The sequence below is a fragment of the Chroicocephalus ridibundus genome, chromosome 5 (assembly GCF_963924245.1).
Source record: "Chroicocephalus ridibundus chromosome 5, bChrRid1.1, whole genome shotgun sequence".
Lineage (NCBI taxonomy): Eukaryota > Metazoa > Chordata > Aves > Charadriiformes > Laridae > Chroicocephalus > Chroicocephalus ridibundus.
In genome coordinates, this window is record NC_086288.1 from 19,985,938 (window position 1) to 20,008,891 (window position 22,954).

Sequence of the window (22,954 nt, forward strand, 5' to 3'; positions counted from 1 at the left end):
TCAACTTCAACACCATTTCTCCACAAAGAGCCCCTGCACACTGCCCACACCACGTCACGCGGGTGGAGCACCAGTTTCAGCATTACTGCATCTTGCTTTGCATGACGCACAAGCACACACATCACAACTAATATTTTGTCAATTCTCCTCTTGAGGCAACAGAACCATCCATACCATTGTAAAGCACATAACCCTTTAACACTTCCAAAACCCCCCTATGTTCTTCAAAGGCCTGATTTCACCAAGCCTTTCCTAAATGCTGTCAGACGGTTTGCAAGACTGGCAGTGAGACTGCTGCAGACTCTAAGAGCCTTTCACCTCCTATTTTCTGCACAACCAGCAGGGTCCTCTCCTCCTTTCTACCTTCTGTTGCCATCCCAGGTGTGGGCTAACATGTACTCCTGAAGCCCTACAGCTTAACGCAATTAAAGCCCAACAAAAAAAGGAATAAACATCAGCTTTTGCATTTGTTGCTTTTGTGATGCAAACCTGATGTTCTTTAAAGACTAAACTACACATCAATAGAATCAGTAGTTTAATTTGCTATTAAGTATAGCAAAAGCAAAACCTACAAATATGAGCATTTGAAACTGTCTCAGAAATACGGACATGTGCAATTCTACCTCCTGAATCCTTAACACCCTGCAACTTATTCAGCACATGAGCAAATTTATATTTTTTTTGTGGAACATACTCTCTGTGTAAAATCTTTCCCAAACAATTGACTAAATCAGACCTAGCATGCTATAAACAGGAACGGGACAGTACTGTAACTAATCTGAGATTAAAAAAACACTAAAGAAAACTAAGAATACTAAAGACCTAAGTTCTTTCACACTTTCACAGGAATTAGCAGCAAACAAATCATGCAAGAATGAAAAGGTTTCCTATTGAGTTTTCCAGTTCCATAACAGCATGTACCAAGTAACAGGTTGGACGAGTCTTATCTGCATAGCAAGGACTAAGCAGGAACACAAGAGATTAGTCCTGTTTGCAGAAAAAAAAAAATCTGTTTATACACTGAAAAGCCTATTTTAAAATCTTTCCTGCAGTGTCCGCCAGACTATAATTATTCAAGAAGTATTTCCTAATTTTTCCATCTACACACGCCAGTGCCTGCTAATTTTCGTATGGTTTGTAGCTGTTGTTCAATTTTATTACGAGGCACACATGCTCCATATCTGACTATCTCTCTATGCCAGAGTTTCATACTGCATTCAAGTCATTAGCCTGATGTCTATATAACAAAGCATCTCATTGTCATTCAAAAGGACTTGGAAAGCGTTCAGACTATGCAAAAGCAATAATCCATGACAGCGTGCATTAGGCAGGTACCGATGCATGCCTAATGCACATTGCAAAGCATATGCCACTCCAAAATTAACTCTGAAGTAGCTTATCTTTCCTTTTTCCTGCTTTTTAAAAATATTTACATGCAGTTCATTTTACACAAGCTATCGCTTTCAGCAACTACCAAAAGCTTCTCCTTTAAGAGAATAATTTTAAAAAGCTATAAATATTTTGTCCTTTAAATTATGAACACATCTATTCAACATCTTTCCAATTTTCCAAATAATTTTCCTTGCATCATCTGAACCTCTGTTTGAAAAGCTCCCATCTTTCCCTCAGTATAGGAAGCTGTATGAGAAACGGCTAACTACTTGGCTTTACCATTGTTAGCAACACTTGTATGCAGGCAGTGGGAACATCACACTCCGACTCAGATCAAAAGCAACAGCTAGCTCCCGTTCCCACGGGACAGCAGTGTGGGTTTGGCAGCGCCAGGACCCACTGCAAACACTGGAAATCTCTCCAACTTGTTTGGTGCAGGCGTGGCGCTTGGTCTGTGTGCACCAGAAAGAGAGTGAGCGAGCTCAACAGGCACATGGGATGTCCCAAACATGCAAAGAAAGGCTTGAGCGACAGAGGGGCTTCTGCAAGCAGGTAAGTCAGGCGTCCTTGTTCGTAGGAGCACGGGGAAACCACGCAGTTAACTGTGGGAAAGATGAATGCTGGTGGGAACCAGCAAGGCCACTTCAAAAACACTTACCTTGCCTCCATGAGCAGCATGTGCTCTTGCAGCACACATTGCCTGATAACTATACTCTTGTTCTAGAGAGTACACAGCTGTACACCAAATCAGCTGCCAGCTCAACACTAAGTTAACCTTTTTTTACCTGCTGCTACCTAATCTAGGCAAAATACCCAAAAGACGGACACAGTTTCTGTAAGGACTACGTGACTTGAAAGACTTGCAGCAATATCAAAAAATGATAGCAAAAGCCATGATTTTTACAGGGACCAGAGAGACAATGCCTTTTCTAGCTGAAATGGCAAACTACTACATACCAGGAGTTATCTGCCAATAATTGGGCAACGTGCTGATTAATAGTTTTTCTGGGTTGCCTAAGGACAGTGCATGCATGAGTATCTCACCACTATTAATTAATCGCTCTTTGTGCGTTTTATCCTGCTAGAATTTATGCGTCCCACACAGTGAATACCCTGAATGAGGCGATTTCTACTTCCAAAAGCACTTACTGTTGTCAGTTTATTTGCCCTGCTTAGCCTGATGCTCAGATTGGCAATAAATCACTGTTCTTAGCAGCTGAAGTATTTAGTGTCTTTCATTCAATATTCTTTCCTCCTCACTGACCCCCCTGCAAGTACAGTAATCATGTGCTGAATAGTCATTTACAGCACTGCAATTAAGAGATTATTCCATTAGGCTTTGCATTTCCATTCAGTTTTACGTTTACATTAAAAGCACTTTGTTAAACAATTGAGTAATAAACGTAATGCAAGCGCAGGAGCCTCGCCAGCAGATGCCTGTCAGGCAGTGATGCCTTCCCCTGTGAAGCAGCCCAGGGAGGGCAGAGAGTGCTTATGGGTGGACAGAGACACCCACCTCCTGCGCAGGGTCCCAAGCCCAGGGAGAGGACAGGTAGCACAACTACAGACGGGCCAATGTGGAGTAAGCAATGGAGGAGCTGACTGCCTGCCAGGAGTTTGGGTGAAACTGGGGAAGAGTCACCTATGTGCAGGATGAGTTCCTCTGCAAACACAGCATTGTTGCTCGTGCCTCTAAGAGCAGAGTAAGAAATGTCAAGGAGGTTTTACTTCTGTAAAAAGTGACAACTCCTGTCTCTTTGTCATGGTTTGGGCCTCAAACCAGGAGACACTTACATTTCAGTAGGCATGCGGGGCTCAGGAATTCAAGCATTTCAAACATCTCCAGAGTTTGTGCAGCCTGTTAATACATTTACCACCAAGAAAACTGGATATATTTGCCGTTTCTGTGGGTGGCTCCCCTCTTCCCTCATTTTACAGTTTGTTGTTTGGTTTGGGTCCCCCCCCGCCCCCTTCCTTCTTTCTCTGCAGCATAACTTTGCTGCTCTTTCCCAAGTCCTTACCCTCTGCCTGATCTATTTTAAGCCCGTGAGAACTGGAGGTTACCGGGGAAAGCCCTTTGCTTTGTCATGTGAGTGAAGTTTCAGCCCTTGGAAACAATCAGTTCCAGTGAAGCCCTTGCAAAGTAAAAAGGCTGTGACAAATGAGGAAGATGTTCTTCCTTGGGCCTTGGCAGGGAGCACATGGAGTGAACAGACGTTAGATGCAAATCCTGCAAGTGGAAATTAAAATGTAGCTCAACTTTAGTCATATTAAAAAATGCCTGTCTCAGCTATGAGAACAGACAGTCACATCACAGCAACTTTTCTTTCCTTCTTCAAGGAGCAAAACCTGACAGCCAACTGGTAAAAGGCAATTAGTAAAAGTACTTGTTAATTACATTATATCTCACCTATTTCACTGGCTTCCAGACTCTTTATCATTTTGTATTCAGTTTTAACCTTCTAAGGGATTGATATCTTTCCAAGACTGTTCTCAACCGTCTGTCCTTTAGTCTGGGGAAACTACCACTCTTGAAGGAAGTCACGTCTACCCAGACAATAATGGTGGTGATTGCGTGCCAAGTTTGCGATCATGGCTGGAAAATTACACCAAAGTGCTGCAGGAACATGCAGGAGGAGTTCCACCAGGCATATGCAGCATTTTGTCCACTCAATAGTGACTCAGGACGTCTTCCAGGGATACATGCCCTTCTCTGATAAAGTGCATCAGAGCCTCTGCCCTTATGAGTATTTTCATGGTAACAGCCAATGGCTTCTTTCAGTCCTTGTCCTCAATGCCATTGTGGCAACAGACGATTTGGAAGGAGAATGAATCAGCGCTGCCTCTCCCTGGCGTTCCTCATCCTCTGCCCTCCCACACACGTTTCCAATGACACTTATTCATCACCCTGAGCAAGAGGCAAGAGTTCTGCACTTTGCTGTACAAGGGATCGAGCAGGTGCTCTACTGTAACCACTACCTCAAACTTCTGAAGAAGGTTTATAAGTTCTTTCATGTAGGCTGCTGCATTTTCCCTCACCTGTTGACTCCATGTGTCTAGAGCTACATCCATTGTCAAGTGTGGTAAGCCTCTTGAACAACCTGCTTCCAAACCAGACAGCTTCCTGCATCATCATGGGGATGCACTTCCTCTGGATTGCTTCATCTCTCTGTGCTCTCTCGGCGTTACAGATTCATTAATGAAGCATCCACAAACACGATGAATAGCAACTCCAACACCGGCTAACACCCCAAATAACCCAAGTAATATCCAGCTAAGTCATCTGCAGAAAGCTAGGTATTTTCAAGAAAATGCAAGCTGATCACAGGGATTTGGAGTAATGTTTTAGGGTTTTTCTGTAAACCTCCCTAAAATCTCAGCACACACTTTCTAATACATTCTGTATCTTTTCCATCTTACTCAATTGCTTAGTTGTCACAGTTACTAAACATGCAACCACAAAAGAGTAGACATTTTGCATTAAAAAAAATTGTTATGCATAAGTATTTGTGGAAGGCACTTGAAAAATGAGAGGACAGAAAGAACAGAGAGTCACTATTTCTGCATTTTCTTATTCCACCTGAAATTTTCCTTTTATCCATCCTTGGAACAACTCTTAGAATCCTTCCTGGCCAGCATATTATGCCGTAGTTCCACATTTTTTCACTTAACACAGCCCTGCTTAGAAATATGATGCTTGTAGCAATACACACAACAGAGACAGAACAAAGGAAATGGTAAGGCTAATATCCTTTCCCGCTCCCACATCTTTTTTTCCTCTGTCATGCACACATGTAGAAGTCATTCCTCAGTTTCAAGCTGTGAATCAGGAACTCATTTTGAGCACCTGCTTATACACACACACACATGCAAAAACCATCCTCCATGTAAAAGCTCCAGGTCAAGAATTCATTTTGAGCACGGTTCTAACAGGAACACTTTCTTGAATTGGGCATGAAAGCTTAAAGCCAAAGGAAACTAGAAAACCAGATACTGGTCTAAATTCCTCCTTTTGCCAAAGTAGTTTATTGCCTCATAATACACAATTAAGCTTCTCAAGAGGTGTGGAGGGAACAGATTTGGCTACGATTTGGCCCTGAATGAGACCGACAGAAAAACCCAGAGCAACCCATGAAATTCAGAGCAGCAGCTGTAACAACACCTTGCACATACGCTCTCCTGAGGCCTGTCACATCATCTCTTGTCACTGCTTCAGCTTCCAGCACACACTTCACAGGCCAAACTCACACAAACCATTTCAGTCCTCCTCTGGTTTCCTACTTTCCATTGAGACTTCGCTGAGTGTCAGCAGGATCCCAGATCTGTATCTGGTCAGTGCCTGCACCTCATTTGCACTCCATCTTACTTGCACTTACTCACCAAAGGGACAGAGAAGAGGAAGGGTTGAAAGAATAGTTCAAGGACTTCCTAAAAAAACTGCATGACTTTTTAATTAAAGACCTTTTAAATGCAGCGACTGCTACTGGTTTTTCAGCTCTCACACTCTAGTTCTTGTGTGTTCAGGGACTTCTCTAGGGGAAAGAAAGAAATATTGAACAAACAAAACCAAATCATTATTTGCTTGGCAGATTACTGTACATAAATGGTCTTTGAAGTTGTTACATTCAAGTAAACATAGCTTATATCATCTGTACATTTCTGTCATTAGGCTGAGAGGGAGGAGGACGGCCCATTTTCAAGGAAGCAATTTTTTAAAAAGGAAACCATTAACTTGATATTTAGTCAGTGTACAAAGGAACAGCGAAGTAAAGAAATAATTTTCCCAGTATTTCCTCTGTCCATAAATTGCATACTTTTTCATCTGTTCCATCCACGACACCCCTCGCCCACTAAATTAACAGCTAGAAAGCAATGGACCATAGGAAAAAACAAACAGAGGGCTAATATGGAAATGCACCTAAAAAAACCAAAAGATGGGGTTGGAACACAGAAAGAGTTTTTTTCCACAATACCTTCTTTTATACAGCATTTCTATCAGACATTTGCAAGAGAGGGAATACTTTTAAACATGACTTTTGAGTCTTCCTTTTGCTATATCTGAAAAAATGACTTTTTCTCCCCCTCCCCGCTGCTTTGGTTAGCATAAATGATTACTGCCATATCAGAAAGCTACAGGAATCGGCCCTCTTAAGGGAGCTGAGTGGAAATGGCAGTGAATGCAAGACCATTGACTCAGACACTGTGCGGTCTATACATGTCTCTTTATAATTAAGTATAGCACAGACACCAAGATACCAAACAACTGTATTTGGCCACAATACAACACAAGGTTCAGCCCAAAGGACAGGATGTCAACTAAATGTTCATTAGATTTAAAAAATTAACCCAGATCACATCTCGCTTTATAAGCATTACAGGATAGGGATTATTTTTTGGGGGGTGGGTTCTTTTCCTTTGTTTTAATGTGTTTTGTTTTTAAATAGCACAGTTCCTAAGTTTTCATGATAAATTCTCTCACAAGTTGTTCAAAGAGCAAAACAACATCAACACACACCAATATAGCTGCCAAAACTGAGCCTGAGAAGCTTCTGGTTGCAATTATCAGATTATGTTATAATTACAAACTGTTTTCATTTACTTAAGAATTACAGAAAGAAGGTCTGGCTGTGAAATGCACTGCTAGGCTACATCAGCTGTCTAGATTGTAGAGAAAGAAACAGCAATAGGCTCCCTGCACGTATATTCAGTCTGTCCCTTCATAAACCTATGAAAAGGGGATGTGTAATGAGAGCAACCTATCTACTGTAGGTCAGTTTGTTCAGTTTACTTAACTGACTTGGAAAGAAAAAACATTTTCCAAATCATTAGGAATCAGACTGATTCACATATTTAAGTAACAGAAGAACCAGCTTGGGAGCCAAGTTTTAATGTTATCATTTCTGCAGACTGACAATTTCATCCATCCACTTCAGTCCACTGTTGTCCTATTTGTGCAGAGTTGCACTGCCCATACACTACAGCATCGAGCAACAGCACTACACTATGCTCAGCAACACGCTAAGGTAGGTACAGAAATTCCAGTTTGGGGCTGCTTGGAACAAGGTTGAGATCATCCCATTTACCCACCAAAAGTTTAAACCAGTCTGGAAGGAGGAGGGAACAACATCAACAAACAGTTGAGGACATCTTCAGAGAGAAAGTCTAGGCTTTGCTGGGGGGAAACAAAAACTGTTAACATTTTTTCTTCTGCTTTCCCAAGGTAAATTCTTCCTCCCAAACCGGCTAGGCTGCCTTGTAGGCACAATTCCATGTATCTTCACAGAAAGTCTTTGATAAAAAAAATTAGTTTCCAGTGTGGTTTACTCAAAGATACTAATTTTTGTGAGATTAATTTAAACTGGTAACTTTCCTTCCAGTTGTGTTATTAATGTCTCCCTAATAAGCTACAAAACCGTTCAATACAAACACTGGTAGCCTGCTAAGAAAGTCTAGAAAGTAAAGCTTTTTTTCCCCCAAAATGAAACTTGATAAATTATATGCTAAAAAGAAGGGTTTTCTCCATAGGTAGCTTGTGGGGAAAACACTCTTAACATCTGTTACAGCTACATGGCACATCTTCACAGTATTATTAGCATCATCCATGTTCTCTTTCAGCTTTGTTATTTGCTACTTCTTCATTACATTGTACCATCTAACTTAGAACATAATTCTTCCCCTGGGTTTCCCAGCAGGGAAGAATTTCTGCCAGGTCCTTCACAGATAACATAATTTTTATCCCAATAGCTTGATGACATTAAAAATTCCCTATACCTAGAAGAACAAAAGCAATACAGGTATCTCTTTGTCAGCATATGCTTTTAACTGAAATGGCTGGGACTATTGGTGCCATTTTTGTTACAAATAAAGAACTGCAAGGGAAAGCTTTGTGACACTTAATTCACTATGTGACCAGAAGTCTTTTTTCAAAGGTGAAACATTGAGTTACTGAATTTTTGCAAGTTAGGCAATTTAGGAAGTTCTTTGGTCTATTATTTTTAACACCCCAGTGTATGAGTCAACCGCTTTTCACGCCGAATGCAATGGGAAAAATCCCCCATGTCTCTGAATAACACATCTTTTTATTATTACAAATATTAGACTTTCTCAAGGAACAGAGCACAATTCTACCTATTTTTCTGTCTCTCCCCAATTTGGGCAGTTACATGGAATTTTCTTAAGCTGTAGACTAGTAGTTTTTTTACTCATGTAGTCCATTACACAGAACCAGGCATTTCCTCTTATTAGGAGGGTCACGAACACTAGCTAAGCAAAGAAAGCCTATTATTAGTTTGCTGAAGTCAGCCCATGTAAAATGGATAGGGGTTTGCAAACAGATAAAGATCATTAACAGTGTTCCAAAACCTCAGCAAAGTGATCAGATTCTCTTTAAATATTAAGGGACTCGTTCATCTTCTTTCCAGAGTGAAAGTTACAGAATATCACACGTTAAATCAGAAAACGAAAATCAAAACTAAAATTTCATATGTTTAAACATTTCCGAGCCACAGAGCATCTAAACAAGTTGAAAATCATAAGCTTTCAAAAATTATTGTGCATGAAACAAACACAGGAAAAACACACACGCTTCTGAATTGACATTCTTAAAGCTTTAAAACTAGACAACTATTTTTGAAGGAAGAAGTACTGCTTCAAGTACTGTCATGAGTTTCCTATCAGCCTGCACAAGAGACAACCATAAAGAAAACACCCTACAGCAAAGCTTTGTCTCCAGACTGGGATGTACCTCAAATCTGGGTGTCCATCACCCAAGATCGCCCTGTAGCACAGACTGAGAATTAACTGCAAGCCAGGCTGCGACTGAAGAATTTACAAGTGGGCTTGGCTTTCCAGTAGCAAATACTAAAGAAAGACACAAGCGAGAAAATGGCAAACAGACCAACCACAACCGGGTACTGCACTGGTGAAGGCAGGCCCAAAACAGCTTTGTCCGAGAAGGGCGATGAGTTTTATTTCTCATGTGCTAACTCAGGCAGAAATCAGTTTAGTGCAAGAATCACGAGAGAAAACATGGTACAAAGTCTCAAGTATTATCATGTTATTTCCAGTGACTGCTTTCCATTGTCCCCATTTACCTCCCAAAACAAGTACCAGAATCAAATGCAATCACCTCACTCACACACTGAGGATGCAACACAATGGCTTAAAAAAACGAAGAGTAGCTGTACAAATTATTTTGCCAAAGGACACAAAGCAAGAACAGAGAAGTAACTGCATTCCTCATGTCAGACTATATTGCACCAGTAATGGAAAAAACTAGTTTCTCCAAAAGAGGCACAAACTATGAACCCAGTGATTTATGCATGAGGCATCTTAATTTTTCTATCTATATAAGCCAGAGAGGGTTTAGTGCTTTTTTTAATTTATATAGATAGATAATTCTAGAAGTTACTTTAAAAACAACATTAAAAGGCTGATATAACGTTACAGTAAAGTTGAAGAGAGACTTTCAGGCTGGACTACAGGAAACTTCATGGTCCCACTGGACAGAGATGGGTGCTTTCTTTCACCAATTAAAAGTTAACTGCTGGACAAAGCAGACTATCCTGCTACATGGGGTCTGCAGGGTTCCAGCAAAGAAGAGGGACACAGTGGTCCAGAAGAGCTCTTTAGCCATCACAGCTTACATCCACCATCCCGTACCCATCCCCACAGAAGCCATATGCCAGAAAAAGCAGCCTTATTCACTGGTATCATAGAATCTACACTAAGCTTTGGCCAACAGAGTTATCTCACCTCTGCAGTATATTTGTTGCTTGTACTTTCAGCTATGCCAGCAAAACTTTTCACAGTAAACAAGGCCTTAAAGCTGCAGTGACAGACAGACAGACATGGCAGCCATCAGGGACGGGGGCCTCTAGGTAATGGCAGTGCTAAGGGGGTCTTTAAAAAAAGAAGTAAACCTCCCTGCTCTGCAGCATGGCTAGCCCATGCTATGTTTTGGTTAGCACATGTTATTTTAGCAAAGGTATGAATAAACAGGTCCCTAGACTGACAGCCTGTTCTCAGCAGAACCACAGGCTTACTGGCACCAAGAAAACAACTTTTACTAGAACAGCTTGTTCTGCCGAGGGATGTGGGGACAGGGGAAAAGAGAAGCATTTCACCAAAGCACTTCTAAACTGCCAGCATATTCCCTGTCTTCAAATCAAGATGATTTTTTTTCCAAAACAGTTTACTCGGGGGAGAGAGTTCTTGAGAAATAGCTACAGACCAGTTATGAGGGAGAGTTTCTAAGCTGTGCTTGCAAAGATAAATTACCTCAATGATAGCTTTTTAAGCACAATCTAACAAACTGCAGAAGCACAAGAATGCTGAAAGCAATTTCTAACCATATGTCTACAACTCTCCAAAGATGTAAACATCCCTTTACTGCTATACATTTTAATAATTCCTTTCAATTTCAGATGCCAGCAGACACCCATATTTCAAACTGTAATGCCCACAGCTCAGGGAAGAGGCACATGCACTCATGCTCTCTCACATACCTCACATACACACACCAGCTGCTGAAAACTACTGTGCCATGAAGGAGTTGTTCGTACATTGATGAATACATCATTTGCTGCTTATAGATTACACAGTATATCGTATTCTAAGCAAAAAATATATAAAGATATTACCATATGCTTATGAGCCTGCTCTTTTGTTTCTTTTTAATAAGGGCTTCTGCTCTACGCTTCCTGCTTTAGTTTTGGTGAACTGGGGGTAGGGATGTTTTTGTTGTTTGTTTTTTTGTTTGCTTTGCTTTTTTGTTGTGGTTTTTTTTTTTAATACAAGTACAAAAATGAAACCTACATTTTTTAGAGTTCTGAGGCTGAGTTTTACTGTTGTCTCTGAGGTTAAACATTAACAATTTGCTTGTTGAACTTCCTCGCAAAATTAAAGCAGAGACATTATTTCCTCTTAACCTGACGGGTAGCGTTGCAAAAACAACACTAAAGGAAAACTTTAAGTCTCTGTTACAATAAACACTTAGTAGAACTAAAAATGATAACTCTACACACTAGACAATACCTAAGTGTAAACTAATCCACAAGACAAACATCTTCATGAAGCATATGGCACCTGTGATGAAGGTTGCCTATTCAAACTAGCCTAGACACCTCACATTGACAACGCTGGAAACAGTATTAACATTAGCAGAGCACCTCCACAAATGCAGCTTTGTGCCCATACACCTGCTTTTTCTTCCTGCCTGCCACCTCTCCCTTCCCCTACAAGAATAAGGCAGCAAAAGAAATACACTTTTTTTAACCTGTGCAGTAAAATAAGGTGTGCAGCAGTTTCTGCATCTCAGCAGTGTACAAGAGAGCTGGGGGGTAGCTCTGCACAAAGCAGCCATCACAGCCGAGAGGAAAGATGGGTGGGAAGGCCTCTGCCTCTCACTACTCCCCAAAGCCACTTGATTCCATAAAGATCTAGAGTGCAACTTCTTTTCCCTAAATTATCTGTGAATATGCAGCACTGGAAAATCTGCTTGTAGCACATGCAGTAGCTCTTGTCTGTTCCCCATAAAAGCATTCTGCCGGAGCAATGCAGCTCTATCTTAATCCACCTATGATAGCACTGCATTTTGGAGTGGTATCTTCCCCAGCCAGTTGCTCCACCCCAGCCAGTGCTACGTCTGTCTTCTCATTTTTATCATGGACACAGATGAACTGCAGCAGCCAAAAATCCAAAACAAAACATAGCCAGTACTTTTTTCACTATAACATACCAGAAAGGACAAAAAAATCCCCACACTGTGTTCAAGCCTGAACAGGATGAGTACCTTCCCATTTTTTTTTAAGGTGTAGGCATCTCTACATTAAAGTAATCTTCCATCATGGTGCTCACAAGCTATGCAGTAAACCAGCCTCTGGGCTCCTGACCACCCTGCACCTGAGCCAGGCCTTAGGAAGACATCCTGTGCTCAGTGGCGAGCTCTTCCTCACTCCACTGTAGTCCACCTCATGAAAAACTATGTCTTTGTAGCATTCCTATACCTTTACTGAGATAGCTTTTCTATTATATTTTAAAGGCAGCCAAAAGCTTCATGCCATCATTCACTATGGCTACGCTCAGAAGAAAAGCACTGAGGAGAATTTATGCAGTTCATTAAAAGCTTGTTTCCTGCTACTTGTGCTGCATCTTGCAGTTGAACTAGCAAATGATTTTCTCATAAAAAGCAGTTAGAAGATGCCTATCTCCACAATACAGATTCAAACCTGGGAAAATTACATAATCTAAGGAAACATTTTCTTCTATACCAGCTCAGGTATACCATGACAAGACTATTTCAAGGGCCTATTACAACTTGGAACCCCCACTGAAGAAAGGAAAAGAACCAAAACCCACAAACACCACACCACAAAGAGAACCAAAACCCACACAAAACCAAAAACAAAACCCAACAAACCTACTTGAAAAATCCACTTCCCTGTGAGCACCTCTTCTCTGTGGGGGAGCTTCAGCTGTAGGATTGCCCCAAAGCAATAGACTCCAGGCTCAGAAAGTCATCCAGGCAATAAGGAACTGTGAACTCAAAATCCCCAGAAGCCCGCAAAACATGCTGTGGGTCAGCTAGGCATTTTGTTCTGGAGAAAATAGGGTTGTACTTCTACAGGCAGGGCTAGTAGCAGTGTACGAGCAAAACCAACAGGGGTTCACAGGATGTTTTAGCTTTCAATAGACAGGTAAACTCCAACATGACATTGTTTCAGCCCCTCTTCACCTACATCAGCTGACTGGAATGCAGCATCACCAATACTGGCATTTGCCTATATCAACAAGACCCATGAAACAAACAAGTTATGAAACATTTCTTTAGATCTGGCCTGGAAAGCTGTGAAATGACATGGAAAAAATCAAGCTGCATCATTCAACACAGCTTCTCCTCACAGAAAAGCCTCGGCGTTATTCTCTTTAGAAGAAACTGTTTTGCCTCATTTACCATGTTTTAAATGCAGACACGGCCACGTTTTATTTCATCACCTTCTTTTTCTACCAAAATTAGTGGTACAGCCTCGTTTCAAGACTCTTCTGGGTTGGGGGTGGAAACAAGAGCTTCCCAGATTGCTGTCTATCATTACCCTTCCCTGCAGGGCTGACTCAGGAGAAAGACCAAGGTGAGTCCAGCAGGGATGACGGCACAACGCTCAGATTTCAGCTCTCACTGTGCTACTGTATTCACCTATGTACAAAGATTAGGAAATTGCATTCATTCTGCATACCTGCAATCATACTAGTCATGACCGCTTCGAAAGGCAAGTTATATGACAATTGGAAATTCTTAGCAACAAAGTATTTATTTATCCACCAATTTTAAATAAAATAAGTGCAACCAACAGGATCTATAGATAATTTAAAATGATCCCAACCAGCCTGAGAAAAGCAGCCTACATCTTCAAAAAGCAGTTATTCATCTGAAGATCCTCAGCTTGCAATTGCTGCAGAACACACATTTTAATGAAGGAGGCAGAAGAGAAAGGGGCTCCGCCACTCAGTTCAGAAGCCATATCCTCACGCCTCACTGATCGCTGGTAGTGAGCATGGGTACCAGTCTGTCCCACACACCTCCTAGGGGTCCTGCCATATCTCAGAGCAGCTGAACAGCATGTCATGAATATCACACCACATTTAACAAGAAAGTAAACTTGTCCTCCTTCAGACTGCTTCTGCTTCTGCTTATATGTTCCTGAATATACCATAAAAAACTAACACAAGCCCTGTTTGCCTTGGGACATTACAGCCATCAGATCATCTGTGTGTTGCAGAACTGAGTGCATAGAAAGCTACAGCTGCAAACCTACTGCTTAGCTCACAACTTTAAAAAAAAAAAAAGAAAGAAAGAAAGGAAATCTACATTATACAAAAAACAACACTAACTGGAGGATAGTTTCTCCAGCTAATGGCGCTAGATATAAGCATTTACAGCAGCCATTGGTAGAAGATGATCATTCTCAAACAGCTGAAGCAAAACCATACTCAACTCACCACTTCGTTTCTTAAGATTTACTATTTACTATTTTAAAAAATGTTACAGCATCAGCACATCAGTTTCTCAGTCATCACTATCACAGTTTTGACAATGCTGAAGAGCAGTAACAGGCAGGTTTTATTACCTTATTTTCCTTACCCTTCTACCCTTCAAAACAGTGAAACACCCAAATGCTAGGTGAGCTGCCCAGGATCACGGCACTGAAGCTGAAGAAAGGATGCAGGATCTTCTTGCTACCAAACAAGCATCATCCACAATGTCACATCCCTTTCACTAGCTGAAATATACAGCATGTGAGAAATAGCAAACCCAAGCAGATGGAGGAGTGCCCGAAGGCCTCATGCAGAGCGACACCTAAAACGCTACAGTGCTCTGTATCATACCACCTCATCAGTAATTTACGGAGCTTGTTGCAATTATTTGTATTTTTTACTAGGGAGAAATGAACACAGAAAGCTCACCTACATCTTTTATCAGCTGCCTAGCAGAGTAACCCCTCAGACGTTTTTTGGCAAATGAATTCTGGAGACATGTGGCCTCTCAGTCCCATGCAGTATAACTCCAGTTATTTATTGTGAACATGAATTCATCCTCCACTGTTCAATAAAAGCTTCTACGCACCCACAAAGCACAAATCTCTTGGACTGAGATGGATACCCCTGCTGACCTGTGCCACAAAACCAGAAACACCACAATGACCATTCTGGCAAATGTAACCTCTCTCCTGCAAGAGATTAATTTCTGCTGCTCATATTCACTCCTACTTTCTTTTAAAAGAAGTCTTAAAATGAGCAATAATCATAGACTTTAACACTGATCTTCAAGCATAGAGGTTACCTTCTTACTCACTATGCTGAAATGCTCTGATGCGGTTTTACAGCTCGAGCGCCCCACAGCACCCTGACAAAAGCAAAAGCCAGTACACACGATGGAGGAGAGGGGAGGGTACAGAATGGCAGGTGCACATCTTGTTTTCTTCGCCGACCCGAACAGGAGGCGTGGGGCATGGCCCTTTCACCCACCCCACAGTACTCAGCCGCGTGGACCCAGCCCTTGGTCCATTTTCCTCACTTTCAGTTTGAACCACTCAGTGTATAAAACTTTATTCTCTGCACCACCTGCCTTACAGGTTAGCGATGTGGTTCACTGACCCCAGTGCCGGCCTTGCCTCTTCCTCAGCCAGTTTGATGAGGTTGGGGGCTACTGCTGAGACCCGGTTCCCATGTGCCCTCCTGCCACCCAAGAAAATGGCTGTGTGACCTCTGAGACATCTAGCATGTCCCTGGTCTTGGAGCCAAGTCAAGCTTCAAGGCCAGCCAGCAGCACTAAGATTTATGCTGTATCCTCTCTTAGCATAAGAGCCTATTAAAGCAGTGTTCTGATAATGCAGGCCAGTAAATCACACGAATAAGTGATCATACAAAGAAAAAAAAAAGCTGAAAAATTAAACCTTTGCCTTTTTGTTAAGAACTCCCAGTCTCCCCACATGTGGGAAGAGCAGGCAGTTGGAGGCAGAGGAGTTCAGCTGGTAATGGAGCAATCAATCTTCCCATCCTTCCTCCCCAAACCTCAGGGCTCTGTCATTTTGCAGTTTGTAATTTAAAGCCAGCTCTTGGCTTCAAACCTGCAGAAAAGCAGCACTGTGAAAACACACTGCAAGCGCCAAACTTCTGTGTAGGATATACTATCGTTTTGGGGTTTTTTTTCTGCCTGGAAGAAAGGGGAGCAGGGTGGCTGTATGGTATGGGACTAAAGAGCAAAAAGAGGAGTTTCTCTCTTCGGCATTTCTGAAATATCTATTAACGCATCGTAAAAGCTAAAAGGCATTTAACAGGTACCTTAAATAGCACTGCTTCATCAAGAACTATGACTTAAGAAAAGCTGCTTCCCCCATGCCGAGTGTAAAATTCACTTTAGACAGAACCCACCCCCCCTGCCCCCGAGCATGCAAGAAGCTGTTTCTTTAAAAAACACGGCTGAAAAGTGTTTAACCAAGATTGGTGCATTTGCTTGAATTTTGCCTCCTGACAGCAACTACACTGGGTCATTCTTTTTCATACTCTTCTCTACAACCACCTTCTACCCTCCCACCTATCCAGCAGATTTCTAGACAAGTAGATACAACCTGCTTCCATCTTATGCAGCCAGCTCTCCAATCCAACCAAATATAACCATTTACCTTTTAAAATATTACTGTAAGCAATCACAGAAACCTGTTTACATTAGGCTGGTTACAGGGGGAAAAAAACAAACAAATAATGGACAAGTCCACAAGGGAGGAAAAAAAAAAACCAGTTTCAAAGAGCTATTAACGTGTTGGACAGGGAGAGATTTGACAGGGAGCAATTAAGACTTTGTTTTTCCTGTTAAAAGAAAGTTTATGCTGAGAGGAGGTAGTAGACACTTAGTGAACAGAACACAGGAACAAAATCTATCCAGGACACGTCTCCAGACACATTTCTGTGAAACACAGCGTAAAAATCAACATCAAACTACGCCTGGGAAGGAGCGAGGGCGTCATTAACAACACCAGACTATGACAGGCCCTCGATGGGATCCACCACCAGCGATAAAAGTTGTTTAATGCCGTACCTCGACTGGGCAGCCATCGTGAAGTTTATACTGCCAAGCGTCCTCTGTCCATGGGCTCTTTCCCCAGCTGTCCAGGCTCTACCCCTCTGCCAAAACCTTCTCTTCCATCTGCCGGCTGCCTTCCTGCCCGCTTCCCGCGAACGTGCCCCTCTACAATATCACCACGCAGCTGGCTGCCCGAGCCCCGAGTCCCTGAGCCCAGGCTGGCTACCGCAGGGTTGGATTACACTCATCTTGATCGACATCCGGGCACCCGGGCCCTCCCCCAGCTCCATGCATTCCCGGCCCTCGCACTTCCAGCTGGGGCCGGGGGGGGGAGGGGAGGGGTGGAGGGCCGCGGGTACAGACAGAGCCCCGCTGACAAGCCAGGGGCTAGCTCGCAGCTGCAGAGTGTCAGCGCCGCAGTCGCCGGGGCCCGCTACTCCGTTATTCCTCAGCTGCTTCTGGCGAGCCGGCCTTGCTACGGCTCGCCCCCCCACCCCCGCTGCCCGCGTTGTGCGCGCCCACACCTTTTTCCGCAAAGTTTTCATGGTACGACCCAACCTCCTTAAATGGACATGTTTGCGCTGTCAGGGCAGAAGGAGCGTACGATTGGCTCAGAAGCGCAGGGGCGCTGCCGCCGGAGCCTATCGCCGAGGCGGGCGGCCCCGGTCCCGGCCCGAAATCCCGCCCACGGGCCCGCGCCCCGGCGCCCAGCGCTGCCGGGCGCAGCTCCCCGCGGGGCGGGGCGGGGCAGGAGACTACGCGGGAGGGATTGGGAGAGGCGGCGGGTGCTACGGCCAGTAGCAGGTCTCTGCCATTCGCCACATCCTAGGGGCTGGGGGAGGGCAGGGGGGAGATAGGTTTTGGTGGTTTGTTTGTTGTTGTGTGGTTTTTTGGTTTTTTTTTAAAGAAATAAAATAAAACGGCTCACATGGTTTCAAAAATTTTCAAAACCCAGAATTTTCAGAACCCAGATGTAAACATAAATCCCATCTGGCCACACAGACGTAGCACATGAAAACCTGAGTACAAATGAAAACCTCAGAAACCTGAGTTACTAAACTTGCAGGTGCCCATAGTTGAAATTGTAAGCTAAGAAACTTAAAAAAAAAAAAAAAAGTTATGCAGTTTCTTCTGTGCTCCAGCCCTGACCGCAGTTTGTAGACTCACTCAGAAAGCAGCAATACCTGTCCTTCACTCTGGGCGTTCCTTGGCACAATTATAAAAACAAACTACTCCTGCAACTCCTTTCAACCAGCAATTAACCAAGCATTCAGCAGGCAAAAACACCTATCCAAGATCCCTTGAACTTTTCTCAGCACACTATATATGGCTAAGATTTCTACCAACACTGCAACATTACATTCCTCCTAATCTTCTGTTTTAAAGCACAACTTGTGTCAAAAGTACTCAGCAGATACCAGAAGAGTTTATACCACATTCATAGCAAATAATAAATTATAATTTTTAAAGGCCATTTATATAAAGCTTCTACAAACATATAACTTTAAGTACCTATTTTAAAAATACAAGTGATCAGAAAATGTTTGATTTTTTCCCATTCCTTGCCTTTGGCCCAAAAGGAAACGTTGTAAATAGAAAACCATGAGAGAACAAGTAGGTCTGATTATAAAGTAAGCAGATAATACCATTGTTATATCAGATAATCACAGACTCAGCTGCTCATAAGTGACTGGGGATTTGAGCTGTCACCTTGATAATGGACAATGTCTATTATGAACTCAAAAAAAACCCCCAAAAAACCCAAACAAAACAACCCACCCCAAAACCTTAAAACCAACCCAAATAATCAAAAACACACCAACAAAAACAAACCCCACAGCCAGCATTTTGTGAAATTGTTTGAAGTCCTGAAAGTGACGGTAAAGAGTGACCACTATCATCTCTGAAGACAAGATGACAATTTTGCAGCAATTAACAAATGAGGAAACCCACGAGGGCAGGACAAAATAATAAAAGAACAAGTTACCCAAGCAGCAGGCAGACATTCATTGCTGGAAACAGTAACTGTAACACAAAACCCCTGACTCCCAGCAAAGCCTACATTTCACACTTACACAAACACTCATTCGCATGCACATTTTTTAACTTAAAACTAAGCTTGCAGAAGTAGCTATTTAGTGCAAATTTCATATGTAAATGAGACAGTACAAAAGGCAGCAAGAGATGATTACTATGTATGTGCTGTGGCGTGGAAGTAACAAGATTAACATGAAATCCTCATACAACGCTTTTTAATATAGACATCACCGAAGAGACCAGTATCAATCTCATCAGGTTACAAACAGGGTATGGAAGATGGTGTCGTGACTTGCCCAGCATCACCCAGGTAGCCAACAGCAAAGCCTAGAAGGGAAGACAAGCATCCCAGATTGTAGTGGAGGTCTTCAAAGATGCAAACTAACTACCAGTATTAGAGTTGCTAACGTTGGTAGCTAATACTTTTTATTTCACAGCATTTTATAAATTGAAAGCATTGTAGAAATATTAGAGCTCCATGAAGAAGGAATCAGAGCACCTCTTTTCCCTAGAAGCCTCATTCAGGCTTTTAACTCTGATAACTTGATACCAGTGACCATAAGACCTTTCAGCCAGGTTTGTAATAAGTAGTTCACCCAACATGGTAAAAATGATAGTTTTGTCTTCCCCCCCCCCCCCTTGCCTTTATTTGAAGAATGGCTCCAATCATTTTAACTCCAGGTTTGGAGTTCACCATTCTGCCATTCACAGTGTTGTATGAATTAACACTCTTCTGTGAGATATTGCAGAAAAACAAGACAGAAAATTCCTATCTACATCCTCTTGCTGTTGCCTTCAACTGCCATCACCTGGAGGGGGTTTTGTGCTTCTAAGTGTTTTTATTTTGTTGATGCTGAACTCATTGATTTTCTAATCAGGGGATTTTTATCATTTTCAGATAAAACACAACCCCAAGGAAACACACCCTGCCCTCAAGTCCCTTTTCTGCCAGGAAAGGGCCAAAGGAACAAAGAAAGCAATAGCGAGGCAGGAATGCTATGCAGACACACGACGTGTGAGTCTTTGTCATCAGGACAGCAGCTTAAACAGGAGGGTTTCGCCATTTTACAGTCAGAAAGAAATCACACTACTGTGGGGACTGCCACTGCTGGAGCTGGATTCACAAATAGCTAACCCATCCTAGGTGAAGTATCTCCCCTCTCCTCAACCTTAGACAAAAATGTTTCATATCCCAGATGAGTACCCCTGTGCTTGGACCACTGCTGGTCTCTCCTAATCAGCTGTCACATTTTGATGAGTTATTAGAAAACCATGAAGGAAAGAAGAGAGGCTGAGGATAGGCAGGCTGTCACTTGGGGGCACAAGAAACTGAAGCTTCTTAAATACTTCAAAAGGTTTAATTTAAACAAAACATAAATTGACAGCAGGTCTTTAAAAGTTTGGAGGGTTTCTTGGTGGGTTGGTTTTTTTCCAATTTTATTATTTTGCAAGACAGAATCACAGAATAATTTAGATGCCTGGGATATCCAGACATCAGTTAATCCAACTACCTCCCCGAAAGTACAATAAACTTACATGTTGTATTGAGGCTGGAGATCCTACAACCTCTCTGGGTCCCTTCTCTTACTAGCTAATTGTAATATCCTGTGTTGCAAAATGCATCTGACGCCTCCCATCCTTTCACTGTTCACATCTGAGAGCAGTCTGCTCCAGACTGCTCTCTACCCCCACCAGGTAGCAACAGACAGAAATAAAACTCTCCTTGTCCTTCTCTTGCCCAGGAAAACAAACCCATCTCTCAGTCTCTCCTGCACTTTGTGCACTCCCCAGCATCGGACAGAGGGGAGGAATCCCTTCCCTTGTCCTGCCAGCCACCCTCCTGCTAACACAGCCCAGGCAATGGTTTGCTACAGGGGCACACTGATGACTCCTGTTCATCTTGTTCACCAGGACTGTCAGCCTGCCTTACATAGCAAAGTTTGGGATTCAGTGGAATGTATGTTACCAAAAAGAAAATAGGAGCAACTTCAGCTTTCAAAATGTGTGCTTTTTTTTCTTCTTGGGGCTTAATGATAGCATTTTTAAATCGTGACTTAAAAAAAAAAAAAAAATAATCCCACATCGTCTCTCAAGTTTACACACCACTGCAAGGAACTTGATTCTTCTGCCTACGGAAAGCTGTGGAAAATAATGCTGAGAGTCTGACAGCTTCAGAGAAGAGAATATATTTAACTGCTGCTAGAAAGTTCCTACTAAGTATAACCAAAAGCACTGATAATTAAACATACTAATACGAGCACCAAAACTGCATATCCAGCCAACATTTTGGAGGGGTTTTCCAAACAAAAGCAAAGATCCTGTTTGCCTTGGAGAGTTATATATTTAATTATCTTCTGCAATTTCAGCTGAAGAGATTAGAAAACAGGAAAAAAGGAAAGACTATCTACTTATTTTTAAGTAATTAAGAATCATTTACTCTTCACATATATCTTTCATGCAAACAATAACAAAACTCTCCTTTTTGAATGAAGGGATACTGTGCAAAGAAAGGAAACGAGTTGAAATCTATACATCTATCTCAAAGTTTCGTCATCAAGTTTGGGCCTTTTTTTCCACTATATCTATCTAGACCATTACAATACTTTCAAAGATTTGTAAGCTATTGATAGAAAGGAAAAGATATTGATAGATCGATTGATAGATAGATCGATCGATAGATCTATAGATAGATCGATCTACCAAGCTAGCTAATTTAAGGCTCCATTCTGCTGTTTAAGCAAAAAACACAAATGCACTGCTATACTAAGTTGAACACTGTGCACATCCAGTGCTGCAAATGCAGAATACCAAAATGGGGAATTACACTTTTGGCTACCCCACAGTTCCCACATCTTGCTAAGACTTGTGGAATCCAAACCTCCTTGAGAACCTGTTAAATGGTGTTTTCCACGGCTGCTCAAACGCACAGGCTGTAACTATTTTCTGTGTTACAGGAGATTTTGCACTTGAATCAAAGCTGCCACAAAAATATTGCTAAACATAGCAAAATATTCCCATTGTATAAATGTGCAAGTTTACGCACAAAGCAGGCAATCAAATTACTTCATGTCTACCCTGCAGGAATCCTGTGACAGAGATGATATTTAGCATTTTTCTCTCCAAGGCCTACACTTCAACTAATTCCACCCCAAATCCCCAGTGAAGGGAATGCTAAGTACTCTAGGCTCCCAAAGCACTTACGTAAATATCAAGACTTTGACCACACATCAAATCTTCTGCTTGACTAGAAATTAATTTGGACCAGGGCCCACAGTCCAGACTACATTTCCAGATGTGTAACACCCAGAAAAATCATTAAATAGAAGGGTTGGTTTCCTTTCCATGAGATCAGTTTCAAATTTTCTGAAGATATGCCTGATGCTTCAGTCCATAATGAAAAGACTAACAGAGCAGTACGGGATATCTTCAGCCCTTTGCCTTCACTTCACCAGGATGGAACCTGCTCTCTATTCAAGAAAACTTTAAGAATTATATACTTCCAGACTTCTTCCTTGTCTCCAATACTAAACAAAGCTTTTGTCTGCACAGGCTGCACAGATACGCTGCTTAGGAAATTTTAAGGACTGTGATTTGTCTTCTGGCTGGTAGTAGGTTCCATTGCTAGATGTAGACATCCAGATGTACACCATCTAGTATCATGGCATTTAAAAGTTTATGTCGTGAAACACAGTAAGCCAACTTCATATATGCCTACAGACACGCTTGATGTATGCAGCAGCCTTGCATTTGCTATGTGCTCTGAGGTTTAAACACACGTTCTCTTAACCACTCAAAGCTTTAATAAGATATTTCACTGCATACACAATCATGTAGTCATGGGTGAAGCCAGCATTTTTAATATGATACTGAACACAATTGAATTTTTATTTGGTATTTTCAGGATCAATAAGCAGTAAGAGAACACTGCTGCCTCTTCCCTAGGAAGTG

At 42.1% G+C, this 22,954-nt stretch overlaps 1 protein-coding gene across 3 annotated transcripts in view; it reads right to left on the bottom strand.

Moving 5' to 3' along the window:
• The window catches only part of AFF1 (ALF transcription elongation factor 1), a 118,032-nt gene that overhangs the window by 82,384 nt on the left and 12,694 nt on the right, over positions 1 to 22,954 (bottom strand). For 2 of the 3 annotated variants that reach the window (XM_063336062.1, XM_063336061.1), the window contains exon 1: positions 16,985 to 17,494. The exons of the other annotated variant lie outside the window; for it this stretch is intronic. In XM_063336062.1, the coding sequence (XP_063192132.1) occupies positions 16,985 to 17,001 (17 nt within the window). In that variant the 5' untranslated portion in view covers positions 17,002 to 17,494. Of the gene's footprint in view, positions 1 to 16,984; positions 17,495 to 22,954 lie in introns of those variants that run through there. 3 annotated transcript variants of the gene reach the window in all.